The 14516-nt window shown below is 49.6% G+C and overlaps 5 protein-coding genes and 2 non-coding genes across 7 annotated transcripts; 1 reads left to right on the top strand and 6 right to left on the bottom strand.

Annotated features, from left to right (window-relative positions):
• Positions 1-45: 45 nt before the first annotated feature.
• Positions 46-1265, bottom strand: COL26b_004594 (uncharacterized protein; the record flags this gene model as incomplete). Its single annotated transcript, XM_053177465.1, has 4 exons — positions 46-175; positions 225-589; positions 700-896; positions 1028-1265. The coding sequence occupies 4 exons, from the start codon at positions 1263-1265 to the stop codon at positions 46-48; spliced, it is 930 nt and encodes a 309-aa protein (XP_053038579.1).
• Positions 1266-3056: 1791 nt separating this feature from the next.
• Positions 3057-3128, bottom strand: COL26b_004593. The gene has a single exon. It is a non-coding gene; the product is annotated as a tRNA-Ala (tRNA).
• Positions 3129-3135: 7 nt separating this feature from the next.
• COL26b_004592 lies at positions 3136-3239 on the bottom strand. Its single transcript has one exon. It is a non-coding gene; the product is annotated as a tRNA-Val (tRNA).
• Positions 3240-3561: 322 nt separating this feature from the next.
• COL26b_004591 (uncharacterized protein) lies at positions 3562-5046 on the bottom strand (the record flags this gene model as incomplete). The annotated part of the gene is made up of 3 exons (XM_053177464.1): positions 3562-4101; positions 4155-4730; positions 4801-5046. The coding sequence occupies 3 exons, from the start codon at positions 5044-5046 to the stop codon at positions 3562-3564; spliced, it is 1362 nt and encodes a 453-aa protein (XP_053038578.1).
• A 3034-nt stretch (positions 5047-8080) lies between these two features.
• On the top strand, positions 8081-9140 carry COL26b_004590 (uncharacterized protein; the record flags this gene model as incomplete). The annotated part of the gene is made up of 4 exons (XM_053177463.1): positions 8081-8230; positions 8287-8792; positions 8844-8911; positions 8965-9140. 4 exons carry the CDS (start codon positions 8081-8083, stop codon positions 9138-9140), a joined length of 900 nt encoding a protein of 299 aa, XP_053038577.1.
• A 416-nt stretch (positions 9141-9556) lies between these two features.
• Positions 9557-11361, bottom strand: COL26b_004589 (uncharacterized protein; the record flags this gene model as incomplete). Its single annotated transcript, XM_053177462.1, has 2 exons — positions 9557-11237; positions 11291-11361. 2 exons carry the CDS (start codon positions 11359-11361, stop codon positions 9557-9559), a joined length of 1752 nt encoding a protein of 583 aa, XP_053038576.1.
• Positions 11362-11903: 542 nt separating this feature from the next.
• Positions 11904-12914, bottom strand: COL26b_004588 (uncharacterized protein; the record flags this gene model as incomplete). The annotated part of the gene is made up of 2 exons (XM_053177461.1): positions 11904-12525; positions 12583-12914. The coding sequence occupies 2 exons, from the start codon at positions 12912-12914 to the stop codon at positions 11904-11906; spliced, it is 954 nt and encodes a 317-aa protein (XP_053038575.1).
• Between the last annotated feature and the right edge of the window lie 1602 nt (positions 12915-14516).

Genomic DNA, 14516 nt, shown 5'->3' with positions numbered 1-14516 from the left:
TCGAGATGTTAGCTAGGATGCCCTGGGTGTCTTTTTGGTTTTGCATTACATATGGATGTAAACGATCTGGATGAGCTCGTTCAGATCGAGGCCCTGATTGATGAAGGCCTGCATCATATCCTTCTGGGGCTTCGCTCCAGGCTGTAGTCTCATTTCGGCATAGTTCCTAGCGAAACTGCAGCATGTCAGTCAGCGTACATGAGCATGAAGAGTGTGCGACTCACCCCATCAAACGCCCAAACCCGATTTGATCATTCTCTGTAGGCAACATCAAACGGAATGGCCACTTGTGAACAAGTCGACCTAGCCATGGAAGCACCGAGACGACGTTCATGATGGGTAGTGACGACTCGTTGATCTCGATGTACCGAAACAGATCCCTGTCCTCTGCAAGGAACCCGAACGCGCCGCCAAAAGAAATGTCCCCAATAGCGTCTAACGCAAAGTACTGCGTCTTCTCAGCGAGATCTAGCGGTCGGAACTCGGCATCGGTAGAGACATAATGCTGGTCAATCAATTGTACGAAATTCATGAGCTGACGGTCGATGCCCGTCTCGAAGCCAAAACCCTCGTTTTCCTTTGCAGCATACTATCGATCTTGAGAGTTAGCTACTGACATAACTAGCAGTAGGGTGCAGCGCCCCCGCTTCGCTTCGCTGTAGCATGTTTGAGAGACATCGATAGAAGAGAATGACTTACGGCCGGTGCCATGCGCGCCCTCATGGCCTTATGTTCCTCTTCATCCCGCATCGAGACGACATTGTCAACGCCGGGGGTGATGCGGCCGGAATCGTAGAAATCGCCTTTGGTATACGGCGAGCGGACGGCCGACATCTTGCGCAGTGAGTCGGGGTCAGTGCATAACAGCTCGTTTGGGCCGATGCGCGCTAGGGGTCCTGTGATGGTGTTGATCAGCGTCTGTTGTCGGCATGGTCTTGTTGCTTGTGTACGTTCCAACCCATTGAATCCGAGGTCCTATCCTTCGCAAAAGATGTCCATGAAAGGGAAATCAAGACATAATGCTTACCATATTTCCTAGCAACATCATTCAAGTGCTCGTGATAAGTCCCTCCAACTGCCTTCTTCAACTGCCACAAAACCGAAACCGATGCCAGGAAAGGGCCGGGGATCTTTCTCAGCCGATACCATGATCGGAACTCCCACACCAAGAATGCGGCGAATATTGGCAGTCCAATCAACTTGATCAGTAACCCCGAGGAGTCGGGAAACCACGCGCAGCTGACAGTGGACAGGATGCCGGTCATCTTTTCTTGCTATCCTCCCGATTTCAATCTACCCGTCCTGGTCGTCTCGCCCGTAAGACTCGCTGTGCCGCTTGCTGGCGGGCTTGGCTCGCAGCCGTGGCACGTCGCACAGGGTTCAGCGACACGGGGGAGGCAAGAAGCAAGCGTTTCTGTTGGTGCTGTCAAAAACGCATGTCGCTCGTTCGATCCGCCCCCGATGTTCTCGCTTCGACTCGCCCCGTTCCGCTCCCGTTCTCAATTACCGTCCGGCTGGGTTTTGATGTCTCGAAGGCCAATGATGCCGGTCGTAAGTTTGCGTCTCTCGGTGCTGTGTCTCTTTCGATATTATCGGGCTGTTGTTTCGTCGCGGCGTTGTCCCCCGGTTCTATTTTGTCATTTTTCGTTCTTTCGCTGACCCGACAGGTTGGTAACGAAACGGGGAATGTGAGGCACAGTAGGGCAGCGGTGAAGAATGGTCCCAGTCCCAGAGCCTCGGGATCAGAAAGCAAACACAAGAAATTGGCCCGTGAGCGAGCTGAAAATGGCAGCATCAAGGGACAACCGCTCATGGAAGGCTTTGGGGACGAGCTTCATTTATGACCGCGCATGCAAGATTAACTGTACTCTTAAGACGCAGAATCGTGGCTGAGCCGGGGACAAGCCTGGTCCGGCTGGGGATGCCGCTAGGTAACGCTAGGTGAAGGACGTGGTTGTGTGGATGACAGGATGTAGTGCTGGCTAAGGGTCTTCTACCACCTCGGCCTGGTGACTGACTACTGCGTCTAACGCACGCAAGTAAGCTAACATCCTGGAGGTTTAGGTGGTGGTCGGCCGAAGGCAGCTCATGGTTAGGGGAAGGATGAGACGGGACGGCCTGGACCGGTCTGATCCAAGGATGGCTTTACAGAAGGATGTATTTGGATCAAGCACTGAAAACATGACTTCTGGCCAGTCATTCCCATCACGTTCTTTGTTCAAGATGATGACTTTCCTGCTGCCCACACCAATCATCTGGAACAGAACAGCCAAGTGAGAGAAAGCTAGCCCCAAGTAATCACACAGCCACCAGTCCTTCGTATGCACGTTGACAATGCAAGCCATCGGAAGAGCTCCCATCTACGGCGCCACTTTTCGCTCACCGGCCGTCCCATCTCGTCCCAAAATGTGAACTGGATTTCCCAAAGTGCTTCCTCGGGTCTCACCTTCGGGTCCCCCCTCTTCTAGTCACAGAATTACCATGCTTTCTGCAGACCCAAAGGTCGCAGCGACTCGACTAGTTCATCCCGACCCTAGGCTTGTTCCATGCACTGGTGCATTGACGAGTGCGCTAACGAGTGCGCCGGCGCGCGTCCCATGTCTGCCACCCTCGACTCTCCAATCACGGCGGTTCGGCCAGCGGATTCAGGTGACGGCCGGTCTTTCAGATGCCACCGTGTGTCCCGCTTTGTCACCGAATGCACGGCGTTGCGCCGTGGGTTGTGGGACCTATCTCATTGGAAATCAGGAACGCAATTATTTACAGTTTGTCCAGTACAATCTCGTGTGGGCTCGATGTTCGACAAATGCAGACTTCAGACTGGCTTCTTGATGTTCGCATTACTGATGATGCCGCACTTCCACATGGTCGATAGAGAGATTACAATTGCTAAAGACAATCTTTAGCCTGCAGGAGTTAGCCTAGACAAGGTGAGAATTACGAGAAGCACAACCCTAGTCTGAGATTTAGCATTAGCCATCTCAGGGCTAAAAATGAAGGCATCATCGTCGACCAGACGACGACATATTATCAAAAGCTTCACAGCAGCAAAAGATTGGACGAACAGGGAATCGAACCCTGGACCACTCACATGCTAAGCGAGTATTATACCACTAAACCATTCGCCCATTGGGATGATTTCGCCCGGACTTGAACCGGAGACCTTCAGTGAGCCAGGCGAGGATCCAGAGGACCTCAACCTGTTAGACTGACGTGATAACCAACTACACCACGAAACCATGTTATTTGATGACTTATCTGGAGCGGAAACAGCATTTGGAGATTGCGTGTGGTGGATGGAGGGCATCGTGAAGCGAGGGGCGGAGTGGGACGCTGGGTGGACAGTGATGGATCCGGAAACCATCCCGAAGTTGTGGGACTGGGAAATTCTAGACGGGCCCATCTATCCGTAGCAGCGGGTTGCAACCCTGAAACGACACAGAGACCAAGGAGACTAGAAGAGTTCAGAGGCATCGTGTAAATGAATTGAAAACTTTTGGCAGTAATCATCCTCCCCTATGTACTAAGCAGTCGTAACACATTGTTCATCAAATAACCGGTCTAGTTCCCACGCCATGTAGCCTCGATGATGACAAAGAAGGACAACGGGATCGCCTCCAACCGAGTAACCTCAAACCTCTCATCTGCCCTCTTGAACATACCCTTCCATGCGTCAACGTGTCTCTCCTTGGTACCAAAGAGTCCCATCATTCTCAAATCTGTGGAGGTGCCCATCTGTTGAATCGATCTAGGCATCGACGCAGCGACAGCAGCGCTCTCCTCAACGGTGCCCTGCTTGCCGACATAGTCGATGAGAAGGACCTTGGAGCCCGGGCGCAATGCCGGCGTAAGACCCTGGATGATCTTGATGGACTCGGCATCGGGCCAGTCGTGGAGGATCAGCTTGATCATGTACACGTCCGCTTGGAGGGTTTGGGGCTCGAAGAAGCTATGGGGCTGGAAGCTCACACGGCCCTTCAGCTCCTCCGGGATGTTCTTGTCGAAAGAAGACTGGCACTCTGGCAGATCCTGGACCGTAATCTTGAGGTTGGGGAAAGTCTTGGCCAGAACGAAACTGTCGTGACCTCCGGAACCGCCGAGCTAGTGCTGTGTTAGTTGATGCGGTAAGGTGAAGGTTCAGAGAGGCGGCTTACATCAACCACACTGAGGTCGCCAGCGTTACCCCAGTCGTACGCGCCCCTGACCATGCCCTCAAGCTGGAAGATCTCTTTGATGTAGTTCATCCACTTGACGAATGTCCTCATGCGGTATCCCTTCTTTTCGCCCTCGCCGTCCTCCTCCATCATCTCCCAGGAGGTCTTGTAGCCCTTGGAGAACTCGCCTCTCTGCCACATGCCAAAGGCAGTCTCGCTCATATCTTCCTTGAGCTCTTTCTTACCGCGCTGGTACTTGTCCAGCGCGTAAGGAAGGAACACCATCGGCGGGCCCGCATCGTTCATGATGTTGAAGACGAGTCCGTGGAGACCCTCATTTTGGGCAACAGCCGCGGACCGCGAAGTGTGTCTCACCCGAGTGGTGAGAGGCTTGCCTGGTTCCGTCTCCTCAAAGATTCGGAGGGTATAGGCATGCTCCAGAAGGCGGTGGACAACCTCCTCGGGCAGATCAACATGCTTGGCAATATCGGCGTATGACGCGTCGCCGTTGAGGGGGACGGCCGACCAAAAGTCGAAGTAGTTAATGGCGTTGAGTGCTGCGCCGTCGGGGCCATACTGTTAAATAATATGTTATTCATGTTGTTCCAGACTTCAGGAATTCTCTCTCAAAGGTGGTGTGACTTACGTTATGGGCAAAGTTGAAAACACTCTCACTAGGACCCTCGACCAGATACGACAAGTCCTTTAGAGTATCAATCAACCTCTGTCGAAGCAAGAAAGCCTCTGACGTCAGACCACTGTAGCTTCGCACACTATCCGCGGCAAGAGTAGGCTCGGGGATCTTGTTGTCGCCCAGGAACTTGGTGAAGTCGGCTGAGAGCTGGCCAATCTGGGCTGCGAGCTCGTTGATAGTAGGCTGTGGTGACGCCATTTTGGGAAAAAGAAGAACAGGAGGGGTATCTGGAAAAGCAGAGAAATCGAGATGGAACGGGAGATAGATCGTTAGTCCACGGCACTTGAACACAGCCGGGGGATCCGTCCCTTATTTACCCGTCTGTCATCTGTCATGATTTGGGCAAGGCGACCTGGCCAAGACGGCCTGCGCCTCTTGTCTACATAGTCTGTACCTGCCCGTAAGGGTTCGCCGCTGTCGGACTGAATCACGCCTTTACCCCTCCAGCTCGTTAGGTAATTCCTCCGAGTCTACATGCGGTGATCGAGTCTCAGGTGCCGGCACGTTGTCTTGTGTGACGGGGAATACCACGCATCCTGCAGATCAGATAAGATTATCTTATCCATCTTGAAGACATCTTCACTGAGCTACCCCTCCTCGCCAAGCCTCTAAGTCATTGAGTTGAAGAAAAAGTACCGTCTGACCTTGATGCCATACGAGACACCGAAGTCATCGTATTGGCGGGCCGGCAGGCATCCCGCCGGCTAGCTCCATTTCGGCCCCGTTGGCCCCGTACTGTCTGTATTAGACTCTATGGGGTCGGTGGCCGAGGACCGATGGTCAATGTTACGTTGGCAATGAACCAGTCGCCTGTTCCGGTTTAGCGAAGAGTAAAGGTGGTCCATAGTAACCTTCCCGTAAGACTGGCTGTTCTTGCAACCTGTTGATAGCTTGCGATAGGCTAGGGTGCGTCATTTTCTCCAACGTACTCTATGCAGGTGGCCACTAAAGGATGTAAGATGATGTAGGTATCAGGCGCCGAGTCCCTCTGGATTCGCTGAATTTCGGTAGATTCCGCGCGCTGTGCGTCTAGCTGGAGGCGGGACAGAAGCTGCCGGCTACCGCCCCAGTCCGACTTTGACGTGAGTCGTATGAATGGCACATCTCGAATTTAAACTTAATCATCAATCTTAACCAGATTGTTGGGTGTTCGTTCGGAATGTGGGAGGTCGATTACCCCAGACAGCCGAATTCCGAACTTAGCAGCCATGCGTCTTCTTTCGTGGTGTAAAGTGGTTGGCTCATTATGAAGTGAAGGAATCGGGAACCACAAAAGAAGTGAAGGGTTCTTTGTCGCATGAGAATCCCGTAAAGCAACGCCAGATCGGAATGGTGGTCAGCGCTGTCAGTCACCATGAAACAGCAAACTTCGGGTGCTCCTCAACCCAATGCTCCACAAATCTTTTCTTGGCTTATTCGTGTGGATGGGAAATCTTGATGTCGGCGGTAAAGTATCCCAGAGAGTGAAAGAGCGAGAGATATATTCGTTCGTTGGGGCCATTCCCCGCTCAACGTTGCTCCGCCCGTCGCACTCTGACAGAAATCTGTCCATCATCGTTCCAGCAATCCTTTCGACAAGAACTGGGCGGACTACGGGGGAAGACAGTTGTCCGCCAAATGCCCGAGAGAAAGCGTAACCGCAGCTGCCAACCCACCAACTTTCATCCGTCCTAATCCCCCGGCAGCTTTGTTGACGGCGGAGCTCCACCTGAAGAACTCCACGACAGGTTCTAGGCGAAAATCTATCGGCGTCACTTTCTACAAGGCAAGTTCTCATCGTGAAAACATGGGGCTGGAAACCGTGTTTGTACCAAACCCACCTCAGGCCCCATTAAAATGTAACGACACCACATGGCCTGACCCTAAATCCGGATAGCATGCGGATAGCAACGGCCAAAAGCTGGGGCTAGAGGTTTACATGCTATCTATCCTATCAGGTATTGCGGCAGCCAAGTTATTCAGACACGGTAATCCATCAGAATGGAACATGATTGCTCGCTTCAACGCTCGGAGTGCCCACCTGTCATCGAACATAGCTGGGTCCTTTTGTTATTGCGACATACAAGTTAATTAAATAATACTGTCACGCACACCCGCCAAGTACAAGCTGTCTGAACTAGGTCAGTGTACTTGCCGCCACAGCCCGCGATCACCTCATTCGGCAGCATCATGTACCTCCGTTACGACTGCGCAGTTGAACCCCTCGTTTGGTAAGAGTCAGCAACGCACAATACGAGGCTTATGCATTTCACGTAGCAACTGACTGTATTCGTATTTACGATGGAGTGGGGCATTTGTCAAGAACAAAAATGCCATGACAACGTATATGTACGCAGTCAACTTATTTGAATTTTCTTGTTCGTAATCTTCCTTCGTTGCCTTTTGCGGTCGTCAACTTACGAACGACGCCCAAGGAAGATCCTGCGCCTCGAATTGGAGGACAGGCAGCCCACGTCACATAACCGTCGCTCACATCCGGTGATGCGGCATGTCTACTCGTGCCAAGTGGGCAGACATTCCGGGTTGGCAGCCTTTGCCGCTGCCCATCAACGGCTCCGACACTGAATGTCACCGGCCAACGATGCGAGCGGATCAAGATTGCCGAGCGCTAACCGCGTGGTTAGCATCGAAGCCCACTGCGACAGCACCGCGTCGGCCCGCACCTCTTCCATGATCGCCCATTTTCGGTATCGCATTTTCGATATATCAAAAAGATGGTGTCGCCGCCATCCGTCTGGTTCTTGCTAATTCTATACTCCCAGTTTCTGTCATCTCGGACTGGAGATGGCTGCTGAGTGCCAGGTATCGCGGTATCTAGGCCATCCCAGCTTCGGTCAGACAACAATCTGGATAATTTGCCATCTCAATGTTCTGAAACACCCCACGAAACCATGCGAGCTCCAACACGCAGTCTCGCACTCTAATACGAATACCATCCCCCCAATCAGGTGCCCGTGCAGCGAAGCTTTGTGTGCCAGATCCGTCATCTGTGCTGTCGTGGTGATTTGTGTTTGCGTCGTGTCGTTCGCCTCGTATTCTTCTTGAAGGTGATTTTTAAATCTATCGCAAGTCCACCTGCGTTGTCGCGAAAACACCACCTCCGATAGGACTTATATCGCAGCACGTATATCGGCACCTCGACGGTTACATCTGGTCTGGAAACCAGACCTTCATTCATGCTAGCTACTTCTTTCGACTTCTCTCCAGCCGACGACATACTCGAAGCCTCGACATGGCGATCGGTAGCACGGGCAAGGCCCTCATCGGGATAGGAGCGCTTCTAGTAGTTCTCAACACCGTTTTCGTTGGCCTGCGACTCTACACCCGAGTAGCCATCGCAAGGACCTTCAAGCCCAACGATGGGTTGCTATTAACCGCATGGGTGTGTACTCCAATTGTCTTTGCGCAAAGCTGATCTAACCTCGAGCCCGTTCGCAGGCCGCGTTTGGAGCGCTCTACGGTCTAGCGATTATGGGAGTCTTGGGTGGCATCGGTGGATCACTTGCGGACGCTTTCAGCAATGGCACAAGTGGAATCACTCAAGCGCTCAAGGCGCTGTTCTTCCTGGAAATCATCTATGTCGTCCTCACATCCGCCATGAAGGGCAGCATTGCGATGACGTTCATCCATCTGTCGCGCTCAAAGGTTCTCAACATTCTCTTCTGGACTTCAATCGGCATGGACGTAGCCATCAGTCTTGCCTTCATCATTTACCTGCTTGTCCAATGCAAGCCGATTGACAAGGCGTGGAACTTGCTGGACCCTTCCGTAAAGGGAGAGTGCTTGCCGCTTGTCGGACAGCTGTACATGGGCTACGCATTGTCCATTGTCACAGCAATCTTGGACATCCTCCTCATGGTGTCTCCGTTCATCATGATGAGAGGACGAGGTCTGAACTCGAGACTGAAGATGTACATTTACGGCATCTTTGGTTTGGGAATCCTGTAAGTTCTCCCCAACGGTTATGCTCTTGCGCCTGCTAATACAACGTTCAGCGCGACTATCGCGAACGTCATCCGCTTGATCGCACTTATCAAATTGAAGGGCTCCGATGACCAGCTTCGTATGTGCCTTCCCCCCCACCAGTCCTCCGAATGAAACTAATGAGCATCACAGTCGACGCGGCGCCTGTATTCACCTGGTCTGCTATCGAAGTCAGCATCGGTATCATCATTGCCGGATTGATCGAGCTCGGCCCGCTTGCCGCCAAGTACGGAGTCAAGGGATTCGAATCATTTGCTCCATCAAAGCCTATCAGTGACGACTATGAAATGTCCACTGGGAAATTGTAAATGCGAAGAGACAATCCGGTCGACCGGCAGTAATTGGAGATGCAGCAACGAGTGGGCAACAAAAGGAACCGCCCCGGGTGATGTTCTCTGGAAGGACACCCTACGATGATCACAGTCGCGAAAACACAGGCGCGAGAAAGTCGATCTCCTATTGAGCATGCATTTTTAGCAATACCACATAGTTGCACCAGTTTGTAGATAGTCATTTGTTGGCTGAGTGCAAGAACGTCATTGATCATCATTGAGAATACCTACTTATACGTGTCCTCACGAATGGGCTCAAGATATCATGGGATTGTCATTAACAAGATGAACTATGTATGAAAGCAATGCGTCATCATCATTTCCGATCAAGTCCACTTAATAGCATTGTAAGAGCAAATAGTCGCGGTAGTATCGATATTCACGGTAAACATCTACGGCTGGCTTCGCCCGTTGTTTCCATCCGCCAAGTTTTCAGTGCTCCGACCTGCCTTCACCTCCTCTCTCCACGTCAACCGCTCCGTCTTGGTCACACCAGGGCCCTGGTAAACGCTGCCGTAAAGCCCAGAAGCCCAGCCAGCACCGTCCTTTGCCTTCTGACTCTCGCTGTTCTTGAACTTCCTTCTATACCACTTGCCATACGAGAGAAGGTAGTACAGTCTGAAACAAAGCAATGCGAACTTGTCATGCTCAAGGTCCTCCGGATAGTCAGCACCCATGTCCACAGCGGCAGCAATGCCAGACATGATGGCGATCTCGTGAGCATTGACCAACGTCCATGAACCTGCAAAGCGAATACGCCTCTTGGCCTGGAGGAACATGATCCAGGGCACGACGAAAGCGTAATGGGTCCATGAGTGGCAGAGCTGGTGCCACCAATCGCTGCGGATGATCTTGTCCTTGTTGATCTGGTCGTCGGTCCAGTGCTTCCGGTCGCGATTCTTGTTCAGGTAGATCGTCTGGAAAACGTGTTGCTCAAAAGGAACCTTTTCGGGGAACTGAGACTGGTAGTTGGTGGTGTCGAAACACATCTCCAGCTTGGAGAGGTCGTCGTCGTACATGCGGATGTAGTACATGGGCCTGAAGTTGTCCTTTGCGTACTCCAGGCGCGAAGATTGGTCGACCTCGCGCTTGTTTCCGAGAGCCTTGACCGCCTTGGACTCATCGTAGAAGTTTTCATAGTACTTCTTCATGTAATCGGCATCGTTGTGGGTGATGGTGATGTCGTCGGAGAACGTCGCGGCTCCCAAGACCTTGCGTTCGCGCCAGGATGACGTCTTGCCCAGGATCTTCTTCGCAGTGTCAGCAAGGACACACATTACGATGTCGTCGTAGTGCTCCTCGGACTCGGGTGCATCTGGATCGCCTCCATTCGGGTTGTGGCCATCTTTGACTGGAGTGCGAGGCTTCGTCTTAACCAGCACCCCGCGCTTGTTTCGGTGTACGATCTCGGTGAGTTCGGTTGACAGGCGAACAGTGATTCCACGGCTTTCGAGATCCTTCTTCCAGGTCTGGTAAAAGTCGCTGAAGTTCGGGAAGACAACCATGGGAGGGAGGTTCGAGGCGACGCTGTGCTTGTCGGGAGGGTACCACATGCCGTAGGTTGGCGAAGTGCAGAGTCGTTCTAACATGATGGCAGGCACCTCCGGCGTAGCATTGCCCGTTCCAAGAAACAAGGCCGTCATTGGTAGACCGATAACATTTGTGAACTCGTCGGAGAAGCGGAAGAGCTTGAAGAGGATCTTCAGCGGCATCAAGGCGAAGAAGACCTCGAACCAGCGCATAAACTTGAGCATGAAGGCGAGCCTCTGGACTTCTTTCTGGTGCTTAACCATGAACTCGGTGGGAAAAACGTTCGACCAAAACTTCTCGTCCTTGCCGAAGGAAACCTGGAGCTTCACCGGGTCCGCGTGATAGCCCTGTCGGGCGAACATGGTCAGCGTGTGGTGGAAGATGTAGCTTCCACCCTGGACTCCTTGATTGAACCAGCTCGCGCCATGTCGCTCCTTGTCGAGAGGGATCGAGAAAGCCTGTCCGCCGCAATAGTCGACCGAGTCGATCAGGGTTACGTCGAACTTGTCGGGGTGGTTCGAAAGATGGTATGCCGTCGACATGCTGCACGCTGTGAGCATTCATCCGATCTCGCTCTCGCGCTCACGGTCACCTACCCAGCTGCGCCAGCGCCAACAACAAGGACCCTCTTGCGCCCATCTTTGCCGGTGTTTCCGTTCTGCGCCATGTTTTCGGAGCTGTTCTGCTCAAGATCGCGGTCGAATGTTTGGGTTGCCATGAAAATGAGGAGAGGAAAGGCTGTGCTCCCTTGCTTTGAATAGCTCCCTCTTCTGCAGCATGGATGCCCCCCGGAATGCTGGAAGCTCAAATATGGGCTGAGACCCGTGTCACTTCGCGTGTCTATGACGCTGTGACATTGAGTTTTGATGAGGTCATCCCCCGCCCACCCTCTTTGTCCTCTAATTTAGCTGATGGCCGCCTACAGATTAGCGATTGCGCCGGGAGATCACCCCTCGATGATCGGAACTAGTGGGGGTTTTTCGTCTTAGTGGGGGAACTAACGAGCGCGTCTCTGCCACGCGACGCTCGTGACGACCACATTCTCTTTCGATGTGGCTGCTTTGCACCGATGAATGACTTCAAATGTGTTTATCAACTCAATTGGATCTTGATTGTTACTATCTATCTCCACAGCCGAACAAGGGTCAGCAGATCCGGCCCAAATTCGCTCTTCAGCATTTGTTATCGCAAGTAATGCCGATGACAAGATCACAACTTGGAAGCCTTCTCGAAGCTGACAATTTGACGATTGTCCGTCTTTATATTCCACCAAGGCCAGAATGGCATGCTCTCACGACTGACCGTATCCGTAAACGTGGGCTTCCTCTTCTCCAAAAAGCTCTTCACCCCCTCAATGTTGTCGTTCGTCCCAGCCATCTGGACGAATATTCTGGAATCCAAGATGTGCGCCTCCTCGGGTGTTGGAGGACAGTAGACCATCATATCATGCATCATCTTCGTACTAACCAAGGACGTGTTCTCCGCAATGTCCTCCGCCAACTTGAGTGCGTACTCGACTGTATGTTGAGGCGTGGAAAGCAACTTTGAGAATAGTCCATTGACGAGTGGATCGGTGACTGGATACACATCTCCAGTGGTCGTGACGTGGCTCGCCTTAGACAGTCCGATGAGCTTGGGCAGGAAGAAGGCGCTGCACGACTCGAGGACCAAGCCACGGCGAGCAAAAGGAAAGCCGACTTTGGCACCCTCCCAAGCAACCCGGATGGCGGCAGGAAGAGACATGGTGAGGCCTACACCCACGGCCGACCCATTGAAAGCCACGATCGTGGGCTTCTTGCAGTTTGAGATGGCCAGTGCGAGTCGGCCGCCCCTGATGTAAGTCATCAACGAACCGCGTTTCGTAGCTGATATCTGACAAGATGCTTACCAGTCTCTAAACTCGTTCATGGAGTCCTCGGTCTCCTTCAAAGCGACCATACCCATGAACCCTACATCAAGATCTGCTCCAGCAGAGAAGGCTTTACCTTCGCCTGTCAGGACTACCGCACGTACTCTGTCATCCTCGCTGACCATGTTGAAGAAGGACTCGAGGCTGAGAAACATGTCCAGTGTCATAGCATTGTACTTCTCGGGACGGTTGAGCGTCACCACGACCACCTTCGTTGCCGTTGGTGAGTTGGCTGGAACATGAGAGAATGATATGTTGTCATGATTGATAGAAGTGTACGAAGTAGGGGGCTGACTAGCTTTGATGTTCATGTTGATGATAATTTGCTCACAGAATACAAGTTGCAGAGGAAAAGAGAGATGCTAAGAATAAAGCAAAATATGAATGGCATTCCGACCTCGAGCTGTTTCTTGATGTTATGCCTGCTGTAGCTGACCTCGGTACCACCGGAATCGGGGTTGAATAATAATCAGTCTACGCAACCAGTGTCGTAGCATGCCGGCGGGACTGAAGACCAACTACCCCGCATCTTGGACTGCATATCAACGTTCGTTTTACGCAGAAGGACCTGCCAAACGATGAATCGTGTTTATTCCCGGGATTGTTGGTAGCATAAATTGCCGACTTCCTGTAGTCGAATTCTGTGAATAGTAAACACGCCAGCCCTCATGCCTCGGTCTTCGTCCATCTGGTTGTTAAGAAAGCTACGTATATACCTTAGGGGCGTCTTAAACCACACCCACCCTCCACACCCCCTAAGCTACAGATTAGGGCTAGGATAGTACTAGAGGCTAGTAACTAGAGAGTAATAAATCTTTTAGTAGCTAGCTTACTTAATAATTACTTCTATATAGTAAAAGCCTTTAAAACTACTTTTTTAGATTTAGTTAATTAGAAACTAAGGATTAAAATTATATAACTTTTATAATTTAGACTTTTATTGTAGTAATTAATATAACTTAATAAGGGCTCTTTTTTATAATTTTAATTGAAAAGGTTAATAAGAGAAAGAAAAACTATTAATTTAAGCTTTTTAAAAGCTTTAAAGAATTTAATTTAATAACTGAATAATATTAATATTACTATTAACTACCTTTATTATTATTAATATTTATTACTATATAACTCTATATAACTTATTTCTATATTATAGTATTATAAGATATTGATTTTCTTAGTAATTCTATTTAATATTAGTAGTTTATATATTAATAGTTTTAACTTTAACTAACTATAGGTCCTTTATTACTATTAAGTAGAATATTTACTTCTTCTTTAATCTTATATTAATCTTTAAGTAATAAGCTATTATATTATTAATAAACTTATAAACCGTTTACATTAAGTTTATAAAAATTAAAACTATAAGTTTTAAAATATTATAAACTATACTTTATAATCAAAATACTTATTAAAGCTATTAGTATAATTAATATTAATAGTAATAATAATAAAGTTTTAATTATTAGAGTAACTATAAACCTAAATTTAATAAGTTTTATAAAAATAGTAATAGTTTAAGTAGTAGCTTAAGTAATAGCTAAGCTAATAATATCTTAATACTTAATATACTTACTTACTTCTATTATAATAAGGATTTAATAAATATTATTAGCTTTATAGCTTTTTGTATAATTAGGGATATTATAAAAATAGCTTTTACTTTTTATAATATTAAGTTCTAATAGAAGTAAGTTATTAATAAAGGTCTCTATTTCTAAGTTAAAGTAATACTATGTTTATTAGTAGTAATAGATCTAAGTAATCTTAAAGAGGTTTTTACTTTATATATAGTAGTAGAGAAAGTATTAATAGAGTAATCTATAGGTTTTTTAGATTAAATAAAATAAATAAGATAAAGAGTTAGCTAGTAGAAGCTATAATAAGCTATTTAATTAGTTATTATACTGAAT

The sequence above is a fragment of the Colletotrichum chrysophilum genome (genome assembly GCF_026319265.1).
Source record: "Colletotrichum chrysophilum strain AFK26 chromosome Unknown scaffold_28, whole genome shotgun sequence".
Classification (NCBI taxonomy): Eukaryota; Fungi; Ascomycota; class Sordariomycetes; order Glomerellales; family Glomerellaceae; genus Colletotrichum; species Colletotrichum chrysophilum.
The sequence above is the reverse complement of the archived record's forward strand: the minus strand, read 5'-3'. Positions and strand labels throughout refer to the sequence as shown.